At 57.2% G+C, this 22,512-nt stretch overlaps 1 protein-coding gene across 3 annotated transcripts; it reads left to right on the top strand.

The window, feature by feature from the left end:
• The first annotated feature begins 3,840 nt into the window (after positions 1-3,840).
• Positions 3,841-21,326, top strand: BIK (BCL2 interacting killer). 3 transcript variants are annotated; one of them, XM_086712090.1, is made up of 5 exons: positions 3,841-3,941; positions 17,676-17,816; positions 19,216-19,323; positions 20,050-20,167; positions 20,801-21,326. In XM_086712090.1, exons 2-5 carry the CDS (start codon positions 17,683-17,685, stop codon positions 20,885-20,887), a joined length of 447 nt encoding a protein of 148 aa, XP_086568216.1. In that variant the 5' UTR covers positions 3,841-3,941; positions 17,676-17,682; the 3' UTR covers positions 20,888-21,326. The 3 variants fall into 3 exon arrangements, with proteins under 3 accessions (XP_086568216.1, XP_086568215.1, XP_086568217.1); XM_086712089.1 differs by lacking the exon at positions 3,841-3,941 and adding an exon at positions 3,973-4,576; XM_086712091.1 differs by lacking the exon at positions 3,841-3,941 and adding an exon at positions 9,420-9,544.
• The last annotated feature ends 1,186 nt before the right edge of the window (positions 21,327-22,512 follow it).

Here is a 22,512-nt window from a genome sequence, read left to right as displayed (position 1 = left end):
CCTGGCAAGGAGCTCAGGCACAAGTCAGGAGAGAACAGCAAAGCCCTTTGATGGGTCCCTCCTGATACTACAAAGCCTCTCAGAGCGGGAGAATTTTCCAGATAAGGTGTCCCAAGGCGAGGCCAAAAGTCTGGGATGGCAAGTGGAAAGACAGGACCATTGAAAATCCCACCGATGTGCGGTTCCCCCACCTGGGCCCCGGTCACTGAGGCTGGCACTTGGCAGACACACTTGGCCAGCCCTCCTCGCCCCTGCCGCTCCCACCTCCCCTCCCCTCCCCTCTCTCGCCTATAGGCAGGGGAATGTTCTCATCTAGGGAAGGCCCTGTCCTCATTTCTTTCCATCTTTGCAGGAAGGTTGCATCCTCCCTCCACCACCTTGGCTAGAAGACCTGGCCCTCCCCCTCTCCCCACTCACCGCCCGGCTTTACTGTGCCCCCTCCAGCATCCACGTGCTCCAAGCTGCCCCGCTCTCTGCTCCCTCTTCCCACCGCCCGTCTCCCCACCAGCCCCCGCCTTGGATGAATGTCCTGCTAGAATGTGTCATCTCTAGACCTCCATCAGCTACCACCCTGCCTGGCATATGGTGACAATCAATATTTCTTAAATGAATGATCCAGAAAAATGTCATATCAAGGACAATACTCAACCCTAAGTTGGTGTCAGAGGATCTACCGGCTAGTGGATCCCTAAACTGCTGAGAGAAGGGGTCGGCTGGGGCTGGAGGATCCCAAGGCCCCTGGAGGCAGCTCCTTGGGATGGAGACCCTCCCCCCTCCCTGGGAAGGAAGGGGCTGCCCCACCAGGTCGTGGTGTTCTCTTAGAGAGCAGGATTCATGGCATGACGGCCCTGGGACAGGCTAGCAAATCCCTATGGAGAAGGGGAAACTGAGGCCCAGGAGGTTTGAGCCCAGCTGTGGAGGGGTGGAAAGGGCACTGAAAGGACCTGGGCTTGTAACTGTCTCTGCACACAAAGGCTGGCTGCGTGATCTCCAGCAACTGACTTTTTTTTTTTTTTTTTTTTAAGGTTTATTTATTTATGTAAGTAAGCTCTACACCCAACCCCGGGCTCGAACCCGGCACCCTGAGATCAAGAGTCGTACACTCCTCCGACTGAGCCAGCGGGGCGCCGCTAGCCTCCTTTTTTAGATCCACAATTTTCCTGATCTGTAAAATGGGGCCGCAAGTTGTCTCTTGCCTGAGCCACCCACGTGCCCCTCTTTAACTTTTTTTAAAATTTTTTTTTAAACTTTTTTTTTTTTAATTTATTTTTGAGACAGAGAGAGAGAGACAGAGCATGAACGGGGGAGGGGCAGAGAAAGAGGGAGACACAGAATCGGAAGCAGGCCCCAGGCTCCGAGCCATCAGCCCAGAGCCCGACGTGGGGCTCGAACTCACGGACCGCGAGATCGTGACCTGAGCTGAAGTCAGATGGTTAACCGACTGCGCCACCCAGGCGCCCCCAGGTGCCCCTCTTTAAAAAAATTTTTTTGGGGGCGCCTGGGTGGCACAGTCGGTTAAGCGTCCGACTTCAGCCAGGTCACGATCTCGCGGTCCGTGAGTTCGAGCCCCGCGTCCGTGAGTTCGAGCCCCGCGTCGGGCTCTGGGCTGATGGCTCGGAGCCTGGGGCCTGCTTCCGATTCTGTGTCTCCCTCTTTCTCTGCCCCTCCCCCGTTCATGCTCTGTCTCTCTCTGTCCCAAAAATAAATAAACGTTGAAAAAAAAATTAAAAAAAAATTTTTTTTAAATGTTTATTTATCTTTCAGAGAGACGGAGCATGAGTAGGGCAGGAGCAGAGAAAGAGGGAGACACAGACTCCAAAGCAGGCTCAAAGCTGTTAGTGCAGAGCTTGACGCAGGGCTAGGCGCTGGGCTCGAACTCACCAACCAGGAGATCATGACCTGAGCTGAAGTGGGAAGCCTAACCCACAGAGCCGCCCAGGAGTCCCTCTACAGGCCCAGTTCTTATTCAAAAGCTTTTGTCTCCTTCTCATCTATTGGCTCAGCATAGTTTTAGGACCTTGCAAAGCAAATATTTTTACATACCCCTCCCTCCCTCCTCTGTCCCCAAACTGTCCTTCCTCCTCCATCCCTTCCACTAATGTTTGTTCAACACCTACTATGTGCCTGGCTTCTGCAACTTCAGCCTGGAAGCCCCTCTGGAGGTATTCTCCGCCACATCGGGTCTTTTTGGCCCACCAGCCTCTGTGTCATTACTTTCCTTCTGAGTGAGGCATTTGGAGAGGGTCCCCTATTTTATAGGCCTCCTCACTCCTGCCTGTAAGGCAGCCTGTGGCTCTCAGAGAAGGTTGGGATGATCCAGTCTTTGTGGGGCTTACAGGGGATGGGATTTGGGGGTCCTCAGAGGATTACAAAATGTAAGATGGCCAGAAGAGCCCCCAGAGAGGGGCCCCTGAAGCTTCAGCTCTGTTGTTTACTAAGGATTATCTGTTGGTGGTCACAGATCATTATCTCCTCTGATCCTCCCTATAGCCCTGCCTGGTGTGGGGTGGGGTCAGCCCATTTCACTGATAACACTGAAGGAAAAGTGGGCATCTCTGCCTGTCACTCCAGAAGTGGGAGGAAGGGGTCAGGGGGCCCCAACGGTAGCAAACGGCAGAAACCGGGGGAGGGGGGAGGGGGGGGGAGGGGAGCTCCCCTGGACCCTCAGTTCTGCCTTCAGAGACTCGTAAACAAGCCTTGTTGTTGTGTTCTTGGAAAAGCGGTTACTTTGTAATCCTAGCCCGACCTCTGCCTTTCTCTGCCTCCATCACCCTCCTGTGCTGCAGTTCTGGGATCGGTCCTACCCCTCCCTAACCGGCCCCAGGGCTGAGTCCCACCCTGCTTAGAAACTTTCCCATTCTCCTCCCTCAATAGGGGCTTTGCCCCCCCCCACCCCCATTTCTCCCCAGCCCAGGAGCCCCAGGGCAGGGCCGGCTGCTCCCATTTGGAAGGCAGCAGGGGAATGGGGGGTTGCCGCGATGGTACAGGTAGGAGTCGGGTGGGAAGGCCCAGCCTTGGCTGCTGCTGATGCTATTTCTCCCGGTCTTAGTTTTCAGATTTGTGAAATGGGTTCAAAAATACCTAATTCCGAGTGGGTGCCAGAGCCTGGGGGAGGAGGGAATGGGGAAGTGTTTGTTGTTTGGTAAGCAGTCTCTGTACCCAGAGCGGCGCTCCAACCGTGGACCCGGAGAGCAGGAGTCCCTAGGTCTGCCCACCGAGCCAGCCAGGAAAGGGGGGTTTTTAATGGGCCTAGAGCTTGTTTTACAAGATGGGTGATGGTGGTCGCTGGACACTATGAATGTATTTAATACCACTGAACAGTACACTTAAAAATGGTCACTGTGGTAAATTCTGTTATGTGTATTTTACCACAATGAAGAAAATTGAGAGAAGCAAAACAAAACCCAACTCCCGAAACTGCTAGCACAGAAAGCATGTATATTTGAGGATTTCCAGTGCCCTTTAGCCAGTCGTTTGGTCCTCTCTAACCCTCAGTTTCCTCATCGCTAAAATGGGCACAAAAAAGCAGCACCGAGCGCTTAGGACTGCGTGGAGGGCGACGCGGGACCATCCATGTAAGGATCCTGGGTCATAACACCCAAATTCAGCCAGCGGATTGGCCCATGAATCCTCCCCGGGGCCCACTGTGCGCACCGCCGTGCGGGGAACCCGCGCACACGCCAAACAAGCTTGCAGACGGCCGCGGGCAGGCAGCAAACAAGTAAACACCACACTTGTAGCAGTTCTGTTACCACTGGGACCCGGGTCCCGGGTTCCGAGCTCCTCGACGGGAGAGGCGGCCCCGGGGGCGGGCCGGGGCGGGGCCGGGCGGTTTATACGCTCGCGCGCCGGCCGGCGGCCGCAGACAATACGCTTCCCGGCCCGAGCGCTCCGGACGCCGCCACCATCGCCGCCGCCGCCACCGCCACCTCCGACTCGAGGTGAGTCCGAGCCCTGCCGCCCCCCCGGCTGTGGCCCCAGCCCCTCTGCGCTGCGCCCCCGCGCCAAGCCCGAGCCCGGCAGGTGAGCGCGCAGAGAGCGGCTGGAAGGTGGGGGACCTGTGCCCAGGATTTTCCGTCCCGGGCGGCTGTCGGTGTGTCACTTTCGGGCGACGTTTCGGGACGCTGGCTGCGTAACGCACCCTCTCTGGCGGGGTCTCCAGGCCCCCGCCGGCGACTGTACCAGCCGCAGCCCGCGCGGGCCTCAGTCTCCGCCTCCGTGCAATGGGGCACCCCCCCCCCCCCGCGCCCCGCCCCGAGGGCCGGATGCCCCGTCGCCCCGCACCGCCCACCGGCTCGGCCTCCCGGGGCCCGGCTCCCACCGCCCGCGAACCGGGCCGGAGCGCGGGACCGCCGGCCCCCGGCCGCACGGCCCGGTGTCCACCCGGAGTCCGGGAAGATGGCGTCGGGCGCTGGCCCCCGCCGGGACCCGGGGCGCCCCGAGTCGCCCCGAGTCGCTGCGCACCTGCCAGGGGCCGGAGAAGGGCTTTATTGTGGCCGCGGGGAAGTCCGGAACAGGAACTGCGCGCGGAGCGGGGGCGCGGCCGCCGCCCGGCACCTGCCCTCCGCCAGCACAGGTGCGCCCGCCGGCGTCGCAGACCCGCTGGAGGGGCCGCGGGCGCGGTCCAGCCGGTGGCCCGGAGGGGTCCCGCCGCCAGCCCCGCGCGGCCAAAACAAGGCCGGGGACGCTTGGTGTGGGGGGGGGGGGGGGGGGTTGTGCGCCGGCCTTGGTTCGCTTTCGCTACGAGCCCCGGCCTCCTGGGCGAGCCCCGGCCTCCTGGGCGCGAAACCGCTTTGTAAAACCGTTAATCGTTACTGTAATTTTCGCTGGCAGGCGCCACCCCGGGGGCGGGGGGCGGCGGGGGCGGGACGTTGTTGCTGCGGCTGCAGTTGTAACACTTTCCCCAGCACCTACCGTGGCCGGGCCCCTGAGCGGGTCTTCTTCGAGCTGCGCTCCAGCTCCCCAGGAAGGGAGGCTTATCAGCTTTCTCCTTCCCGCGGAGGAGGGGGGCGCACAGGGGAGCTCTGTGCCGGCCTCGTTTGCGCATGGAGAGTTGGTTCCAGGAGGCGGCCTGCAAGCCGTCAAGCCAGAAAGCCCAGAGCCGTTGTCTGGAAGCCCCGCCAGACCTCGCCACCCGGCCACTTTCCAACGGTGTGTGTCTTAGACGGGCCCCTCGGCCTTCTGAGCCTCAGTTTGCCCGTTCTGTGAAATGGGTCTGCGAGGCTTCCCACCAGGTGTGGGGAACGCCCACCCAAGTGATGGTGGCTGTCAGTGGCCTCCCTTAGAGTGAACACTCCAACCTTATCTCTACTTATCTTGGGCATGCCTTTGGGGTGATTCTTCGGAGTGGCGCATGGTAGGAGTTTACTAGTGTGGTTTTGCACTGGCTCTTTAAATGGTCTGTCTGAGGCTGTAGCTGGGTCTGGATCCCAGCACCCAGCTGGTGCCGCCCCTCTTGCCTTCCCGCTCCAGGATTTGGGGGATTTCCCACCATTTTAACCTCAAGGTCACCGGGCTGTCACTGATGGCTTTACGCGGTACAAGTTTATTTTTGCCTGTTTTTGGTTTAAAGTGTCTAAAGCATATGGGGAGACTGGCTTCCAGGGTGTGGGCTTTCAGCCAGGGCCTCAGAACGCCCTCTGGGCAAGAAACCTGTTTCATCAACCTTCTAAGATGGCTGCCAGGTGACTTCCCCCCCCCCCCTTTTTTTGGTGGGAACTACCTCGGCAAGGATGTTTCTGCAAGCACCAGGGATCCTGTGAGGCCCTCTCTCTATGGGATGGCGAGAGGCCTGAAAGAAAAGGGGTGATGACAGACTTAGCGCAGTCCCTAGGGGCATGTGGGTATCAGACTCGTCATCTCTTCCCTATCTCGGTTCCATGCTGCCTCCTCTGAGCAGTCTTTCCTGATTACCTCATCAAAGGTGCAGCCCTTCCTCTCTTTCTGCCAGTGCCTCTGAGCAAGGACCCCAGTTTACATTTTCTCGGGACACTAAAGAGATTGTGCTACCCTTTTGTGCTTAGTGACCCTGGCCTGCAGCTCCATGAGCACAGGAGGACCAAATGTCACCCTTAGTGGAGTATCCCCAGCAGCTCACAGCCTGGGCATGCTGGGAAGAAGCTGGATGGAGGGTTGTATGCGTGTTAATTATCCTAAGTTGTTTTTTTTTTTTTTTTAAAACGTTTATTCGGTTTTGAGAGCGAGCATGAGCGGGGGAGGGACAGAGAGAGAGGGAGACACAGAATCCGAAGCGGGCTCCAGGCTCCGAGCCGTCAGCACAGAGCCCGACGCGGGGCTCGAACTCACGGACTGTGCGATCGTGACCTGAGCCGAAGTGGGCCACTTAACCCACTGAGCCACCCAGGCGCCCCTGTATCTTAAGTGCTATTGGGTGGGTATGAAAGCTGGGTTCATGGAGCTGCAAAGTAAACCAGCGAGCGGTGTCAGCCCAGTTCAGTTCTCTTCCGATCGGCCCTCTAACATATGGAAGGGGCTGCTGGGGGATGGCTCCATCCGCTGGTGAGCCTTGAAGCTGACCCCCGAGGTATTTTCCCCTCTCCCTGGAAAGCATCCTGTTTTTAGCGAACCCTGTTAAGTTTGTAGACAATTAATGGCTTCTTGCTTCCCCTTGCCTCCAACCTAGTGGATCCCACGAGAGTCCGGCTGTTTGTTCTCCCTGCTCAGAACAATTCCAAGAGGTTTCAAGGAAGTTCCCGGCACGCTCGGGTTTTATTGTGGGTCGCGGCCAGGAAGCCTGCAGCGGGTCCGGAGTGGACACAGGCAGCCACTCCCTCAACTTTTTGTCCTGCCGCTGGTTGGCCGGGGCCAGGCCCTGGGAGACATACAGAATGTAAGCAAATAAGGCCACGGCCCCCAGTTCCTTGTTGGCACCGAGGCCGGCGGGAGCGAGGCCGGGGCTGGGTGGGCAGCTGATTTTCGTAGTGTCAATATTAGGATGTGACAATACAAAACACCCACCGGGCCTTGCCGGGCAGCGCACGGTAAACCTGTTTTTCTGGAGGTGGGAGAAGGTACCTTGTCACCCGGACTGAGAGGAAAGTGCACGCTTAAGAGCCAAGAGCAACCCGTCTGGCTACTTGGGGGGGCGTCACTGTGACATGAAGTTTTAGGCTGGCGAGTTCCTGCCCCCCCACCCCCACCCCAAGTTGGCACTCGTGTGCCTGTGGCTTGGAGCTCAGAAGAGGCAGAGTTCAGAAGGGGAGGGCACCGATCTGCCGGACTGCCCATACGCAGACAGTGACGCATCAGGAAAATCCCAGCTCTGACACTGGGAGGTGGTTAGCATGGTATGCACCTCTCCCGAGCCCCGGCTCCCAGGTTCGTGATGGTTTCTCATTAGGGAGCACTGACTGTATACAATGCACGCAGCCTCCGCCTCCTCAACAACTGCCCTTCCTACTGGGCTCTCAAAAGGTGAGGGTCTCCTAGCCAGGAATTGCCTGTCCCTGTGATCTGTCCCTCGATCGGTTTTACAGTCTGTTACCTGCTTCCCCTGCCCCCTCATTGTCCCTGTTCACTAGGTCCCTGCTCTGAACTGGGGCAGACAGACAGGTAAACATTTAATGAGACTATCAATGGGCTAGGTGCCCAATCCAGGTCTGTTTGCCCAAGGTGCTGGGATAACTCAGATGAGGGGCAGTTAATTTTGTCTTGGGGAGGGCAGAGAGGAGGTGGGCTCTGGGCTGGGTCTGAAAGAAGAAGCAGGCATCCTCCCCCTCCCTCCCCCCCCCCCCCCCCCCGCCCCGCCCCGCCCCGGCCATGCCAGCCTGGGGAGGCAGAAGGAGGCCAGAAGGTCAGGTTGAGGGTTCAAAAGGGCCAGGGTGGCTGGCCTCTGGGGACCTGAGGACTTTGTCCTAGGGAGGAAATGGGAATCCCCAAAACTACTGACCAGGATTCGGGGAGTAATTAAAAGTCCTCTACACTGAGGGAACACCCAAAACTCTGGAAAAAAGGATCCTTGAGGGCTGTGTCTCTCTCCCTGGGCCCTTCAGACCTCGGGCCTAGCAGGGCACTGTCTTTGACTCCTTTTAAACACATGGTAAGAACTTATTGTAATTAGTTAATGCTTCTTTAATGATTTTATTTACTTATTTTTCATGTTTATATTTTGAGAGCAAGAGAGAGCAGGGGAGGGGCAGAGAGAAAGACCAAGGATCAGAAGCAGGCAGCCGGAAGCCCAATGCAGGGTTCGAACTCCTCAACGGTGAGGTCATCAAAACCGATGCTTAGACTGAGCCACTCAGGAACCCCTAAAGATTTTATTTTTATTTTTAAACAATTTTATATTTTAAGTAATCTCTACACCCAGCGTGGGGCTTGAACTCACAACCCCCAGATCGAGAGTCACATGCTCCACTGACCGATCCAGCCAGGCACCCCCACCGCCGCCGGAACTCATTTTAAATACATGCTTTTTAAACTTGAAAACTGCAGGCCCAGGTAGTATCTTGGCACCCTGTCCTTTCTAATGGTGATGGAAAAGCACAGGGATCCACTTGGGTCCCCTTTTGGATACCAAGGAGGACTTTGGGATCCCTTGGATTCTCCTTGCCCTGTTTCCACACCTGCTTTCTGTTCACTCTATTGAACTGTGTATTATAACAAAACACCACAGCCTGGGTAGTTTATAAGCCACAAATTTATTTCTCACGGTTCTGGAGACTGGAAATCCAAGGTCAGGGTGCCACAGACTTCCTGTATCCTTGAGTGGGGGACTGGGGGACCGGAAGGGAGCTTTCCTGGGCCTCTTTTAGAAGAACACTGATCCTGGGGTGCCGGGGTGGCTCTGTCGTCGGTTAAGCATCCGACTTTTTTTTTTTTTTTTTTTTTTTTTAATATTTGAGATAGCACAACTGGGGTGGGACAGACACAGAATCCGAAGCAGGCTCTGAGCTGTCAGCACAGAGCCCGATGTGGGGCTTGAACTCCCAAACTGTGAGATCATGACCAGACGTGAAGTCGAAAGCATCCCACTCCTGATTTCAGCTCAGGTCATGATCTCTCGGTTCCTGGGTTCGAGGCCCATGCTAACAGGTTAGAGCTTGCTGGGGATTCTGTCTCTGTGCCCCACCCCCCCACCCTATTGGTGCATGTGAGCTCTCTCTCAAAATAAATAAGTAAACATGAAAAAAAGAGCACTAATCCCATTAGTGGAGCCTGCCTGATCTAATTGCCTCTCAAAGACCCCGCCTCCTGATACTGTCACCCTCTGCATTAGGTTTTCAACGTATGAACTCGGGAGTGGACACAAACATCCAGAGCACAGCAAACTGGGGGAAAGCCAATTGCAAAATCAGTCGCCAAGAGAATTCTTGTGTTGTGCTTCCTCTAGGTTGGAGTGTCTTCATAGCTGCTTGAGCAGGAAAGGACATAAAAGAAAACCTCCCCAAGGCCTGTTTTCCAAACGAGGAATTAGGGGTCCAGAGGGGCTAAGGAACTTGTCCAAAGCCAAATGGCCAAGCTGGACTAGGACCCAGGTGGCCCAGCAGCCGAGTGCCCCGTGGCACAGTGTCCCCGTGCATAGGTAATGAACAGAAGCAGTGAGACGTGGGTATTTGCATAAATGCATCACAGAGGATCCTCACCTTGCCATGACTTCTTTCCCTGTTGCTACGCCGACCCACCTCTTTCCACTTTCGCGATGGCCGACCTGACCGGGTGTGGATGGGATGGCGGGGGAGGGGGGGGAATGATGCACAGGTTTTGCATCATTTCCACTAGCAAACATTCCTGAGCGTACTGATGAATCGGGCCCAGCCTGGGGCTCCGGGGACCTGGAGTTGAATCAAGCCTGAGCAGACTCCCGCCGGACTTTGACCTAAGCCGGCTGCAGAGGCCAAGAAAGTGTCTCGGGTTGGAGGCCAGGTTTAATGCAGCTCCCGCCCTCGCCTCGGGTGCGGGACAAGCCCTTCCCAGTTCTGAACCTCATCTGAGTGGTGGGTGATGTTCCTCTGCCTCCCAGAGAGGGGTCAGGCCTGTAAAGTGCCTGATGCCGAATACTGCACACGCGTGTTTACATTCGCCGTCATGCCAGCCTCCCCGCTCACGTGCTCAGAAGGCACGATGCTCACGATGTATATCGGGCCGTGACTGGGCCCTACACACGGCCCCAGCATGTCCGTTACGTCACTGTTCAGTGGGGAAACTTATCTGGCGTTTCAGGCCCCAGCAAGGCTTTTTTTTCTCGTAATTGTCAAAGCTGCCTTCCTTTTTCTAGTATCGTCAACCTGCGTTGCTAGGCCGATGTATTTTTGGAGCCCGGGGGTGGGGAGCATGATTGGGTGGCCAAGAGGCTCTGAATTTCCGTTCTCAACCTTCCTGATCCCCCGTCGGTGAAGTGGGGCAGACACCTCCTCCTGAGGGAGGCTGGACTCAGCAGCTGCACAAAAGAAGGACGTGGGATCCCCGAGAGCCCTTAGCAGCAGGCCCAGAGAGGACAGTCCTTGCCCGAGGCCACAGAGGCCAAGCCGAGATGGGCCACCTGGGTTCAACTGGGTCAGGCCAGCATCTGCGCTGGGGTTCCGGGGGCGGAGGGCTGCGGGGCTGTGGCTCCCGGAGCCCATTCCAAGCTGCCACTTTCCAGATCACCGAACAACTTCCACAACCCTCCAGGGGTGAATTTCCAACTTGTCTTTCTACCTGAAACCCCTTTCTGCCTCCTTCCTTCTCTCTCCTTTTTCTCTCGCTGTTCCCTGTCTTTCCCCCCCCAGTTAATTTCTCCATCACTCAAGGGAAGTGAGCCCTGCCTGCCTCAGAGGAGCGGTTTTGGGCATTTGCAGGTTCCTAAGGGTGGAGGCTGGAGGCCAGACTTCCCCCACCAGGTGGGGAGGGTGGGTTGGCGACTTGATTCCTGAAATAGACCTTTAAGACAGATTATTTCCATTTCAGAAAAATTCCAGCTGTTAACCCCAGAACAGTTTTTGCTTTATTTTTTGAATCTGCGATCACAGCACGTGGGTGACAGTAAAGGTTCGAGAACACAAAAGCGTACAGTTAAAAAGATTCAGTCCCCTTCCCCGCCCCTGCTCTGTCCCAGAGCGACCCCTTCCCCTCTTCACTAATCTCCTTGCCTCTTTCAGGAGATGATCTGTGCAGATAGAAGTGTTTGTCTGTTTATGTCCTTTATTGTTTACACACACTGGGCAATACAGTTACAGTTACGAGCTGTTCTGTTCCCTGCTGTGTGCATGTAGCCATGTGCTTTCAAGATCCTGGCACATCAGCGCTCACAGGTTGGTTGCTTATGTTTTTCAAGGCTGCCGGGTACATGCAGGGGTCTGTACAGGAACAGTCCTAGAAACCAAAGGCTCTGTGCACTTGCTACTTTGGTAGATACTAATCTCCCACTCTCCTGGGTTTGTTGATTCCTTAACCAGCTTTGGAGCCCCTGCTGCGGGGCAGAAATGGGGCAACAGCTGTATCTGTTAATCTCACTCTTTGCTCTGGAGGCTGTGCTATTTCCATGCAGAAGAGCCCTCTCTGAGCTAGGCTCAGAATTAGGTGACTGGTCCTGGTCACACAGCGGTGGCAGAACTGGGACTGGAAGGAACCTGGGTCTGTCTCGGCTGAGGTCAGGGCTTTAATGCTTGAGCGAGCACCTGATGCTTTGAGCGCTGGGTGCTCTGTAAACCAGGACCCCACCCCCATCGTGGGCAGTGGCAGGGCTGGGGATTGGGTCAGGTGTGGGTGGGAAGCCCCGATGGAAAAATACTGAACCGAGGACCCAGGGTTTCTCGGCTGGGTCCACCCCGCAGCCACTGGCCCCGTACCCAGGACTCCAGTGACCTGTGGGAATTGATGGGGCTACAGGGGTGTGGCCACCTGTTCCAAGGCATGCAGGGACACATGGCAAGGCTGGGCTTGGGGAGACTCAGGAAACCGCAGGCTGCTGGGTCCAGAGCCCACCCCTCACCATCTCCCAAGCCCCGCAGGTGTCCTTGTGGCTGTGTGGGCTGCACTCTTCTGCCCAGAGGCGAGATTGGCATCCCCAGCTCTGCCAGTAAAAGAGCGCTCCTGGCTGGTGTTTCCATGGAATGTGTAGGAGGGTGAGCGTGTGGGCTGCAGCCTGGGTGGGGATGCATGGCTAGGTGCGTCTGCCTTTTTGCAAATCTGCTGGAAGAAAAATAGATGTTTAAGAGCAGTCCAGGCCCCTGGGCCACCAGTGACCTCAGTAACGGCCTTTGTTTGGTCATTTGTCAAACGTGCTCTGTGCCGTGTGCCGGAAGCCAGAGATCAGTGACGATGGCAAGCTCCCGGTTTGTCACCTTACGTGGTGTTGGTGTTGGTGTCGGGACATTAACATTACTCTTTAATTTCTCGGTTGTTATTTTTTTATTAAAAATTTTTTTTAAATGTTTTATTTAGTTTGAGAGAGACAGAGCATGAGCGAGGGTGGGTCAGACACACACACACACACACACACACACACACAATCTGAAGCTGTCAGCACAGAGCCTGATGCGGGGCTCGAACCCACGAACCACGAGACCATGACCTGAGCTGGAGTCGGAGGCTTAACCGGCTGAGCTACCCAGGCGCCCCAAGTATCCTCATCTAGAAGGGGAAGAAGCTGGAGGCACAGAGAGAGTCCATGCTCTAAACCCCCAAAGAGGAAGAAACAGCAACTCAGTGTGGTCGGTTGGAGATAGAAGGGACCAGGGACAGGGGCTGCCTGAGCTCCCTGAACCCCCCCCCCCCCCCAGCCTGGCTCAGAGGACCTAGGAAGGCAGTGCCGGGGGCTGAGCTCTCGGCAGAGTGTGGTTCACGGAAGTACGTGGTCTTAAGTGTGTGGGACCTTAGCCAAGGTTGGATTGGCAGTGCTGGGGCTGGCGAGGTGGCCACGGGGAGAAGAGGGGGCCCTGATAGCCGCGTGCCACAGCTCCCGAGGGGACTGGGGAGCCGAGTGGAACGGTGGCCGGGTCAGATCTGAGGCTGCTGCACAGAGATCAGATTGGAGAGATTCTGGTGGAGACTGGAGGCCGGCTGGGCATCTACAGAAGAGCCAGGCGGGAGGTGACCAGCTCTGGGCTCCCGTGGGGTGGTGGGACTGCTTCAGGGACCTTGGCTCCCACCTCCCTGATCACACTCTGATTTCTCCCCCTCAGATCTATAGCCCTAAGGCCCACCCAGGCCTGGCTGGGTGAGCATTTCATGAGAATCCTTGCACAGGGCTTAAGTCAGGGCCAAGTCGGGGCCGGACAGAAGTAGGTGCTCAGACATCAGTCTGGATTATCGTAGGCAGTTTGTGCTGCTTCTTACCTGGAAAATGAACCCTATTAGTTTGGGGTCGTTAATCCCCAACTGATAGATAAGGAAACTGAAGGCCTTGCCCGAGCAAGTGAGCACTTGGGTTAGGAGGTTCACCCAAGACTCCCCCCCCGCCTGTCCAGAGGGTCCCATGCTGGAAGCTTAGCTCCAGTGAGCAAAAGCACAGACCTGGAGAGGGGAGCCTGTCCCCGGTGTCTGTCCCCGGTCAGCTCAGACTGGAGGTCAGTCTGGTGGGCTCGGGGGACCCTTAGGAGGGGACGGCGTAGACCCTGCCCCCAAACAGTTCAGTCTGCTGGGGCGGTCCCACCCTACCGCACACCCAGCCCTGGAGCTAGTGAGACGCAGGCCTCCGCCTCCCCCCTACCCGCCCGCCCCGCCCCCGCCAGCTGGGGTGCTCGTGGTCACTGTCCCTGGTCAGGCACATGCTCCTGCAGGGCTCGGGGGCCCCATTCCAATTTGGTGCCCAGGGATCCTGGGAGGGTCTGCTGGAGGCGGATGGATGCTGGGACAGTGGATGAAGGGGAGGCTCAGGCTACGTGCCCACCCACCGAAGTCCCGTAGTGGCCCCTTGGCTGCGGGGAGGCAGGGCTTTCTATGGGAGCACACGGCAGCCTCTGGGGAGAGAGCAGGCCCCTTGCTGGGGTGTGGTGTTGAGGGTGAGGGCTGCTGGGGGCGGATGCAAATGAGGGCTGGGGCTGCTTTTCTTGGGGGATTGCCATTTGCATAGACACCAAGCTCCCTGGGGCCTGGGGGCAGCCAGAGGCCCTGGTCACAATTCCTTAAATGCCGCCCCCCCCCAGTGCAAGCCGAAGGGTGTACTCAGTCCTCAGACTCTGTGCGGTGTTAAAATAGCTCAGCTGTGAGAGTTGTCTCTCTCCGGGTCCTTCATGCCCTTTGCTGAAGTTTGATACCGTTTTTCTTTTAAAAAATTTTTTTAAAAGTTTATTTTGAGAGACAGAGTGAGTGAGCGGGAGAGGGGGAGAGAGAATTCCAAGCAGGCTGTGCACTGTCAGCACAGAGCCCAGTGTGGGGCTTGAACCCACAAACAGCAAGTTCATGGCCTGAGCTGAACCAAGAGTCAGACACTTAAGCAGTTGAGCCACCAAGGTGCCCCTTACATTTTTCTCCATAAAAGCTTTAAGGATTTAAAATTTTTTAAAATTGTTTTTAAGTCTTTTTTTTTTTTTTAACTTTTATATTTGAGAGAGAGAAAGTGAGTAGGGGAGGGGCAGACAGACAGACAGAATCTGAAGCAGGCTCTGAGCTGTCAGCACAGAGCTTGACGCGGGGCTCGAACTCACGGATCGCAAGATCATGATCCGAGCCAAAGTTGGATGCTCAACCGACTGAGCCATCCAGGCGCCCCAGTCATGTTTAAAAAAATCAGATTCATTCCTGGGGCGCTTGGGTGGCTCCGTGGGTTAAGCGTCCAACTTCAACTCAGGTCATGATCTCGTGGTTTGTGGGTTGGAGCCCCGTGTCAGGCTCTGTGCTGACAGCTCAGAGCCTGGAGGCTGCTTCAGATTCTGTGTCTCCCTCTCTCTCTGCCCCTCCCTGGCTCATGCTCTGTCTCTCCCTGTCTCAAAAATAAATAAAAACATTGAAAAAAAAAAAAAAGATACAGGGAAGGGGTGCCTGGGCAGCTCAGTCAGTTAAGCGTCTGACTTCAGCTCAGGTAATGATCTCGCGGTTCGTGGGTTCGAGCCCCTCATCGGGCTCTGTGCTGACAGCTTGGAGCCTGGAGCCTGCTTTGGATTCTGTGTCTCCCTCTCTCTGTGCCCATCCCCCACTCGTGTTCTGTCTCTCCTTCAAAAATAAACATTATTTTTTTAAAATCAGATTCATTCCTGACTGCAAGCCTTCTATGTCTGCAAATACAGATTTATTTGCTACTGTATTTTCTGGTTGCCTTGTTGCTGTTGGTTTTTGCGTGTTGATCTTGTATCTGGCAACCTTGAAACTCTTCCGTGATTCCAAGAGGTGATTCTCTTTGTTTCCTACGTGAATGTTCATTTCATATCTGCTAGAAATCGTCTTTCTCTGATCCTCTTGAAATGATCGCATTTTGTTCCGTGGCTTGAATGTTCTGCGTCTTTTATTATTTCAGCAGTCTAAATGATTTCACTGGTAGAGTACTTTTTTTCCTTAATGTTTGTTTATTTTGAAAGAAAGCTCGAGCAGGGGAGGCACAGAGAGAAAGGGAGAGGGAGAGAGAATCCCAAGCGGGCTCTGCACTGCCGGCACAGAGCCCATCCGACGCCCAGCTCCATCCCACGAGCCGTGAGATCATGACCTGAGCGGAAACCGCGAGTCGGACGCTTCACCGGCCGAGCCGCCCAGGCGCTCCTCTTTCTTTTTTTTAAAGTCAGCTCTATGCCCAGCGTCAGGCTTGAACTCATGACCCCAGTATCAAGAGTCATGCCCCAGAGACTGAGCCAGCCAAGTGCCCCACACCTCGTAGCTTTTAACTGCTACCTAGCATTCCCCGGAACAGATGAATAAGGATTATGCACTCAGAACGGTGCCCGTGCTGCTAGGTTGCTGGCAGCAACGTTTCGGGTTTTTAGAAATGCCACCTGACCCTCCCTGTTGGGGGCGTGCTGGCCTGATGGTGTGGGAGGGAGTCGCTGGGTCTCAGGCCTGCAGGTGCCCTCAGCAGGTGGTAGCACCCCGCACCACCCCCCACCAGGTCTGACCCGACGGCTCCTTTCAGCCCACAGGGGATGGTGCTGCCCTGACAGGTGCGGTGACATATGTCAGGCCACGGGCTCTTTGTGGCCGTTGTGGCTGTGTTTACACGTCTGATTTCTCCAGCCCTCGCTCCTGCTACAGCTGCCTTTCAAGCTGGGCTTTCATCTGGAACAGACGTGAGCCTACTGGCTTCCCTTTAGGAAACCGAAGCAGCCCTCTTGAGGCCAATTCTGGGCATTTAGTCTCTCTGGAACAATGCTGTTCTTGTGTGGTGTCCTTTCTCAAAGGCCAGAGTGCCCCAGCCCCTCAAATCTCAAATACCTGTCTGCGCCCTTGATGACATCACAGCGCGCCCAAATCTGACCGCGTTTTGGATGCTGTGTTGAGAATAACCTGTCTAGACTCGCCCTTCAACACCTGGAGGACCCAAACTCTCTTCTCTGCTCCCGTGAACCTGTGTCCTGTCTTTGTGTTTCCAGTCATCACCCTTTAATGCTGAAAGCAAGTCGTGTGTGCACTCTGGCGTAGACCCGGTGTCCCCGGAGGGTCCCCGCATGCGGGATCCGCTTCAGGGATGAACATTGTCCACCCTGGACCTGGGGAGCAGTGAGGCTTCACTCTCTCTCTTCTTGGCTTAATCCTGAACTTTTCTAAGCCGCCAGTGTCCTCTTACTAAATACCTGCCTTGAAGGTTAGGGATCCCAACGAGATGACGAGAAGGTTCTGTCAACTCAGGGCAGGCTAACGTGAAGAATCAGAAAAAATCGTAAAGCCCAGGCCGTTATCGTAAGACAGTGGGTTGAAGTGCAAAGGTCATAACAATTGGTGCCCGTTCCCGCAGCATCACTCCTACTAAGTGACACAGCTGGGATTTGAACTCGGGTCCTTTGGGTCCACATCCTTCATCATATTCTGGACCTACGGCTGTTCGGTACAATGTGGGGTAAATTGTGGTGAATCGGGTCACAGAATCCTACCTATCACCGGCGACGACTTGGGAGTCCACAATTGGACTAGAAGTGCTAAATATGTGAATGGTGATTTGAACGTGTTGAGTTTTCTTTTTCTTTTAAGACCTTTTTTTTTTTTAATTTTTAATGTTTATTTTGAGAGGGAGAGAGACAGAGAGAGGATGAGTGGGGGAGGGGCAGAGCAAAAGGGAGACAGAATCTGAAGCAGGCCCTCCACCGTCCGCACAGAGCCCGACGTGGGGCTCAAACTCACCAACCATGAGATCAGGACCTGAGCTGAAACCAGGAGCCGAAATCAAGAGTCAGACGCTCAACAGACTGAGCCACCCGTGTGCCCTGGGTTTTATTTTTCTTCCACAGCTGGGCTGGCTGTGGCTTGTGTTTTTGCGAGTGTTGGATCATGCCATCAGAGAGCCGGGCTCTGTCCCTGTCTCCTCTGCATATTCTTGGCATGCTGGGTATCCTTAATGTTCAACACCCTGGGGTCATAAAATGGCTGCTGCCGCTCCAGCCTTCACTCCTGTGTTGAAGGCAGCAAGGAGGGGGAAGAGCCGCCCTGGCTGAGGCCGCTCCCTTTCAACTCCCGCGTCAGACTTCTGAGGCCTCGTTGACCGGAACTGGGTTATGTGCTCCCCACCAACTGCAAGGCATGCTGGGAAAGTGAGGACGGGAGAGTCCCGGTTGGCTTAGACGCACCAGGACTCAGTCAGTGTCTCTCTCCCCCAGAGAAGAAATGTCTCACGCAGGACCCCTCTCCAGGAATGTCTTTTTGAGCACCTTCCTGCAGGAGCATGGCCCGGAAGTTCTGGACGTTCCTGGCATGACCGATCTCGTGGAGTACTATGATCCTGGGCCCTCCCCTAACAGGTAGGTCCCGGTAACCCTCTGGGAGCCCCACCCCACCCCCCATTTCTGGTCAGTGACTTTCAGGATATGGTTAGAAGAGCAGGCCTTGTGGGCTCCCTAGGCAGAGCTCCAGAGCGGAAATTCCCTAGGTGTGGTCGTGGAGGCCTTGCCCTTGGCCCGGCAGCTCTGCTCTGATAACCAGCCCACAGAGGCCCTCGGCATCCAGCATATTCCCAGGACGGGTCTCGGCACTGCTACCAAAATGGCTTAGACCTGTGGCTTTAGGGCCGGGTGTCTCCTGGCCCTCAGTGACCACGATCGCCTCTTCACGGCCTTCTGAGTTGGTTCCACATTTTAGAAAATCAAGATGGAGCCTGAGGCGACTTCCCACATGGCTCCTGTTAAGGCGGCGAAGGAGGGGTCTTCCCAGGATCAGCCCCTGGCTTCTGGATGGTTCTCTTCTGCCTTAGGCCTCAGGATTGATTCTCTTAATCTCTATTAGGCCCTGGACCTGGGCACTGGGGTTGGTTGGGATTTTAGAGCTGGAGGGACCTGAAAACCTGCTTCCTCTTCTGTCCCTGCTCCACTCGTAGATGGCAACAGGGGACGTTCCACCTGGTGCAGTGTTTTGCTGAGGTCCCACAGGGTATTGGGATAGAGGTGGGCCCTCAACCCTCCATCCGACCGTTCAGCACCGCTGGAACAAGAGAGCACGGACCCCGGGGAAACTTGGGCAGGTGGCCGGGGCTGAGCCGGGATCCGCTGGGAGGCCTGTCTGCCTGGAAATTCCCAGATGGAGTGTGCGGGCAGACCCCCGAGAGCAGGGCTGAAGCCGGCCCACTGCCCGGAAGGTGTCGGATTTGGAGATCAGGTGTGAGCGCGGGCACCTCTTTCCATCCGCGATTCCAATCAGTGAGCGTAGGGGCCCGGGAGCCCCTCCTTTCTGAAAGGAGTGAGGACACTAGGAGGTTTGAGGATTGGGAAGCAGGGAGCGGGTCCTAGAACCCCTCCCGCCAGGAGGAGGGTAAGTTGAGGCTTCATAGGAAGCCAGTCCCAGTGATCCAGGGGGCTCAGAGCCCCAACCTGCCTAGCCCCCGCTGGGTGGTCTCTCCAGCCTTGAGTTATCCGTGGAGGGGAGAGGGAGGCTGGAACAGAGGGGGGGGAGCAACCCGCTGTTTATGCAGCCGCTAAATGGCTCCCTGCCCTCCCTTGAGGGGCCTGCACGTCAGGCAATGCACCTGCGGACAGGGCCTCGCTGGCTTTTTCTCGCTGGCAGGTTCTCTGCTCCCACACCTCGCTCTGTTGCCCCTGGCCTCCCAAGAGGCTCGGTGCCTCTTGGCACCTGGCCCGGTGCCTGGTGGGCCTGGGTGTGTGGGGTCAGTGCACAACCACACCCCTATTCCCCATGCCCTCCCTACAGCAACAGCCCCGACGATGTGGCCATGCGGCTGGCCTTCATCGGGGACGAGATGGAGGTGAGGTGGATGATGCCCCGCGTTGGCGAGCTGCCCGGGATGGCCGTGTACAGGTGAGCGGCGCCCCCAGGCCCTGGGAGGAGATCGCTCCCCTCCCAGGCAGCCCCGACCCCGCAGCCCCTGCTCCCGGGCACCAGACGAGCGGAACCCAAGTGCCTTTCTCTGCTTCCTCACCGAGCTGAGGCCGAATGTTTCCAAAAGGGCCTTGACCTCACGAGCGGACGGGGAATGCCAAGTGTGCTCGGGGGGAGCTGTCCGTGCGTCCTGCGCGGAGGCATCTGTCCTGAGCACGCTGTGCCTTCACGATCTGCCAGCATCTCTGTGGGTTCTCAGAACCTCCCAGAATTTCTCAAGGTGGGGGTGTTCGAGACCAGAGTGAGAGTGGTGTCTTCTCGGTCCCCAGAGAGGCAGCCTTCTGTTGGCGAGCCTGGGCCTCCATCACAACAAAGATCCTCTGGACGGAGGACGTGCTCCCCTGGACCTGCGTCCTCGGGCCTGCGGGGCAGAGGAGCGTCTTCCGAGGGCCAGCTCCAGAAACCAGACCAGACCCCCAGCGGCCTGGGGGGCGGGGGAAGGAAACAGGAAACTGGATGAATTTTAGGCCCAGAAACCGCCCATGGAGAGAGGCCCTCATCCATGGAGCCAAGGGGGATAGGCTGGCGGTGGATGCGAGGGGACGAGGCCCTCTGCTCCCCACAGGGGTGCCCTGAGACGAAGGCCGTCTCTGTCCCTGTTCCTGCAGTAATGGCCCCGCCTCCCCCCCCCCATTTGTCTCCCAGCTTGGCCTTCACCTACAGCCAGACGGGCCTGAGAGGTGTTCTCAGAAGTCTCGTGGATGGTCTGGCCAACCTCAGGGAGAACATACGGATCTGGGGCTTCCTGACCCTCAGGAACAGGGTAAGATCTCGTGACCTCGACTTCTTCCCCTCCTGCACGTGGTGACACGCTCCCTGGGGCATGTCCTCTCGGGGCGCCACAGACCCCACTGACTCCCTGTTGTCTTGTCTTGCCTGCTTCTCCTCTTCGCTACTCGTGCCCGGTCCCAGAGGCCTCTGGCTTTGAGGGCTCCATGCTCGAATTCAGGAGCGTGTTTGCCGGCGTCCCCGCCTGCCCTCGTGCGTGCTTCGTTGGGCAGACGTGACTGGTTCCTCCCTCCTCTGCCCAGCAGGCGCCTCCTCCCCCTGAGCACCTCTCCTCACCCCTCCTCCTTCCTCCGGGGCCCGAGTCCCCGGCAGACTGGCAGCCCGGGTGGCCTGGCTTCTCCTCCTCTGCCTTGTCCTCGGGGGCCTTTGCCCCACCCCACCTGTGCTCTCTTTCTGGCCACCTCGGCCCAGACCTGTCCCGTTCGGAGCGGGGCGCTCCTGTGTCCCCTACCTTCCCTGACTCGTTCTTCCCACCCCACCGTCCGCCACGCGGGGCTCATCCCCGTGTCCGCGGAGCCGGCGTAGGAGGCGTCGCGGCATGGGCACCCCTGTTCCAGGCTGGAGGTCCTCACCTCTCTCCCCCTCCCCCTCTCCCTTCGTCCCACAGGTGTCCCCCAACTCGGGGCGCGGGCTGGCGCTGTCCCTGCTGCTGCTGGTGTTGCTGCTGGGCTGGGGGCTCCACCTCCTCCAGTGACTGTCCCCTGCTGCTCAGCACGGGGGCGGGGCTGGCCTCGCCCCCCCCTGCCCACCACCCTGGAGGTGGCCTCAGTTGGTTTTGTTGTCTTTTTAACTGTTTTCTGATGATCCCTTTTTTTTTTTTTTATATTTAAACTCTGAGTGCTGGGACACTACTGAGGTTTCATACTAGTTTTTTCTTTTTCTTTTTGTAAGAGAAATGAATTCATTATACCTCTGGGGTCGTTACTGGGTAACTGCCCGCGCCAAGGCCTGGCTGGGCCTGCTCTCCGGGCCCCACACCGCGCAGTGGCCGGTCCTTCCTCTAGCAGGTCGGTCACACGGCGGGCAACGGGGGGAGTGCTGGCCGCACCCCCGTGTCTGTGATGCCCGCAGCAAAGAATCTGCTGGAATAGATTTGGGAGGGGTAGGAGAGCTCAATAAAATGTTGGTTTCCAGCTGGTCTCTGGTCCTCTCTGGGGTCTGCGGCATGGGCTCCTCTTGCCCCGTGCAGGAGAGTCAAGGTGGGTAAGGGGGGGCAAGGGGAGCGGGCGGAGAAAGGGCGGGGCGGGCGCCCAGCCACCTGCGCCTGATCACACAGCCTGCAGGCTCTTTCCTGCACCTGCTGTCAGAGTTAGGCCCCACACGATCAGGTTTACTCCTCTGCCCTGCCCGGTGCCTGAAACCTACCGTTAGGGATTATTTCCTTTGGGCTGTCAGTCTCTTACAATTGGGCCGCCTACCCTCCCTGTGTTTGGTCGTGTGGCTTGTGGGGCTACTCACATAGGTGCGGAGGCGGGGGAGAAGGGGCACCAGTGCCAGGCTTCCCGCCGTGCGGGCTCAGGGTGCCCCAGGCCTAGGCCTGGTGCTCTTTCTAGACCACCAGGCCCTCCTCCCAGAACTTGTGCTCTGACTCCCTGCACCTCCACCCACAGTCCCCGATCTCAGATGCCAACGCTGGGCTGGGGTGAGCCACTTGCCTCCAGCCCCTCAGCCCCCCATCTTCTCCAGCCTCCCCTTGCTGTCGTCCCCTCCAGCGCCTAGGCTTGGGGAGCCTTCCCTGCCCTCCATTCAACCCCAGAGCCGTGCAGCGCCCCACCCTCCAGCCAGGCTGGTCAGGTCCTGCCCACTCCCACCCTCACAACTGAAGGGACCCTCCCAGCCACCACTGGGCCTCCCAGGCTGCAGCTCTCTAAGGTCTGGCCCCTCACAGCCTCGAGGCCTGATTTCACCTCCTTCTCCTGTGTCAGTTGTCCCTTGGGGCTGTGTCAGGCCCTCCCCAGGCTTCACAGGGCAGGCCCAGAATCCCCCAGTTCCCAGGTCCTCGCTGGGAATGTTCCATCCTGACCCCTCGCTCCACCCAAAGAACACTCCATCCCCAGACAGGCACCACTGGGCTTGGAGACCTGGGAGTGACCCAGGGCTTGCCCTGTGTGGGTGCCCTGACCCTAAGGCCCTGGGGATCCACTGTACAATCGGTAGGTCAGGCCATGGCTAGACCCGTTCTAGAGGCACCTCTTGGTTTTTTGTTTTTGTTTTTTTTTTTGCATTTTTTTAACGTTCTTACTTATTTTGGAGAGAGAGAGGGAGACACAGAATCTGAAACAGGCTCCAAGCTCCGAGCCGTCAGCCCAGAGCCCGACG

The sequence above is a fragment of the Puma concolor genome, chromosome B4 (genome assembly GCF_028749965.1).
Source record: "Puma concolor isolate L17-30 chromosome B4, mPumCon1.1.hap2, whole genome shotgun sequence".
Lineage (NCBI taxonomy): Eukaryota > Metazoa > Chordata > Mammalia > Carnivora > Felidae > Puma > Puma concolor.
This window is presented reverse-complemented; position numbering and strand designations above follow the sequence as displayed.

What these genes read in the sequence shown, in the direction of transcription:
- BIK (XM_086712089.1), top strand. Translation starts at nt 4,224, where the DNA reads ATGGGGCACCCCCCCCCCCCCGCGCCCCGCCCCGAGGGCCGGATGCCC. An exon ending in CCTGCCCTCCGCCAGCACAG is followed by an intron (nt 4,577 to 17,675) that starts GTGCGCCCGCCG and finishes TCTCTCCCCCAG; the next exon opens with AGAAGAAATGTCTCACGCAG. An exon ending in CCCGGGATGGCCGTGTACAG is followed by an intron (nt 19,324 to 20,049) that starts GTGAGCGGCGCC and finishes TTTGTCTCCCAG; the next exon opens with CTTGGCCTTCACCTACAGCC.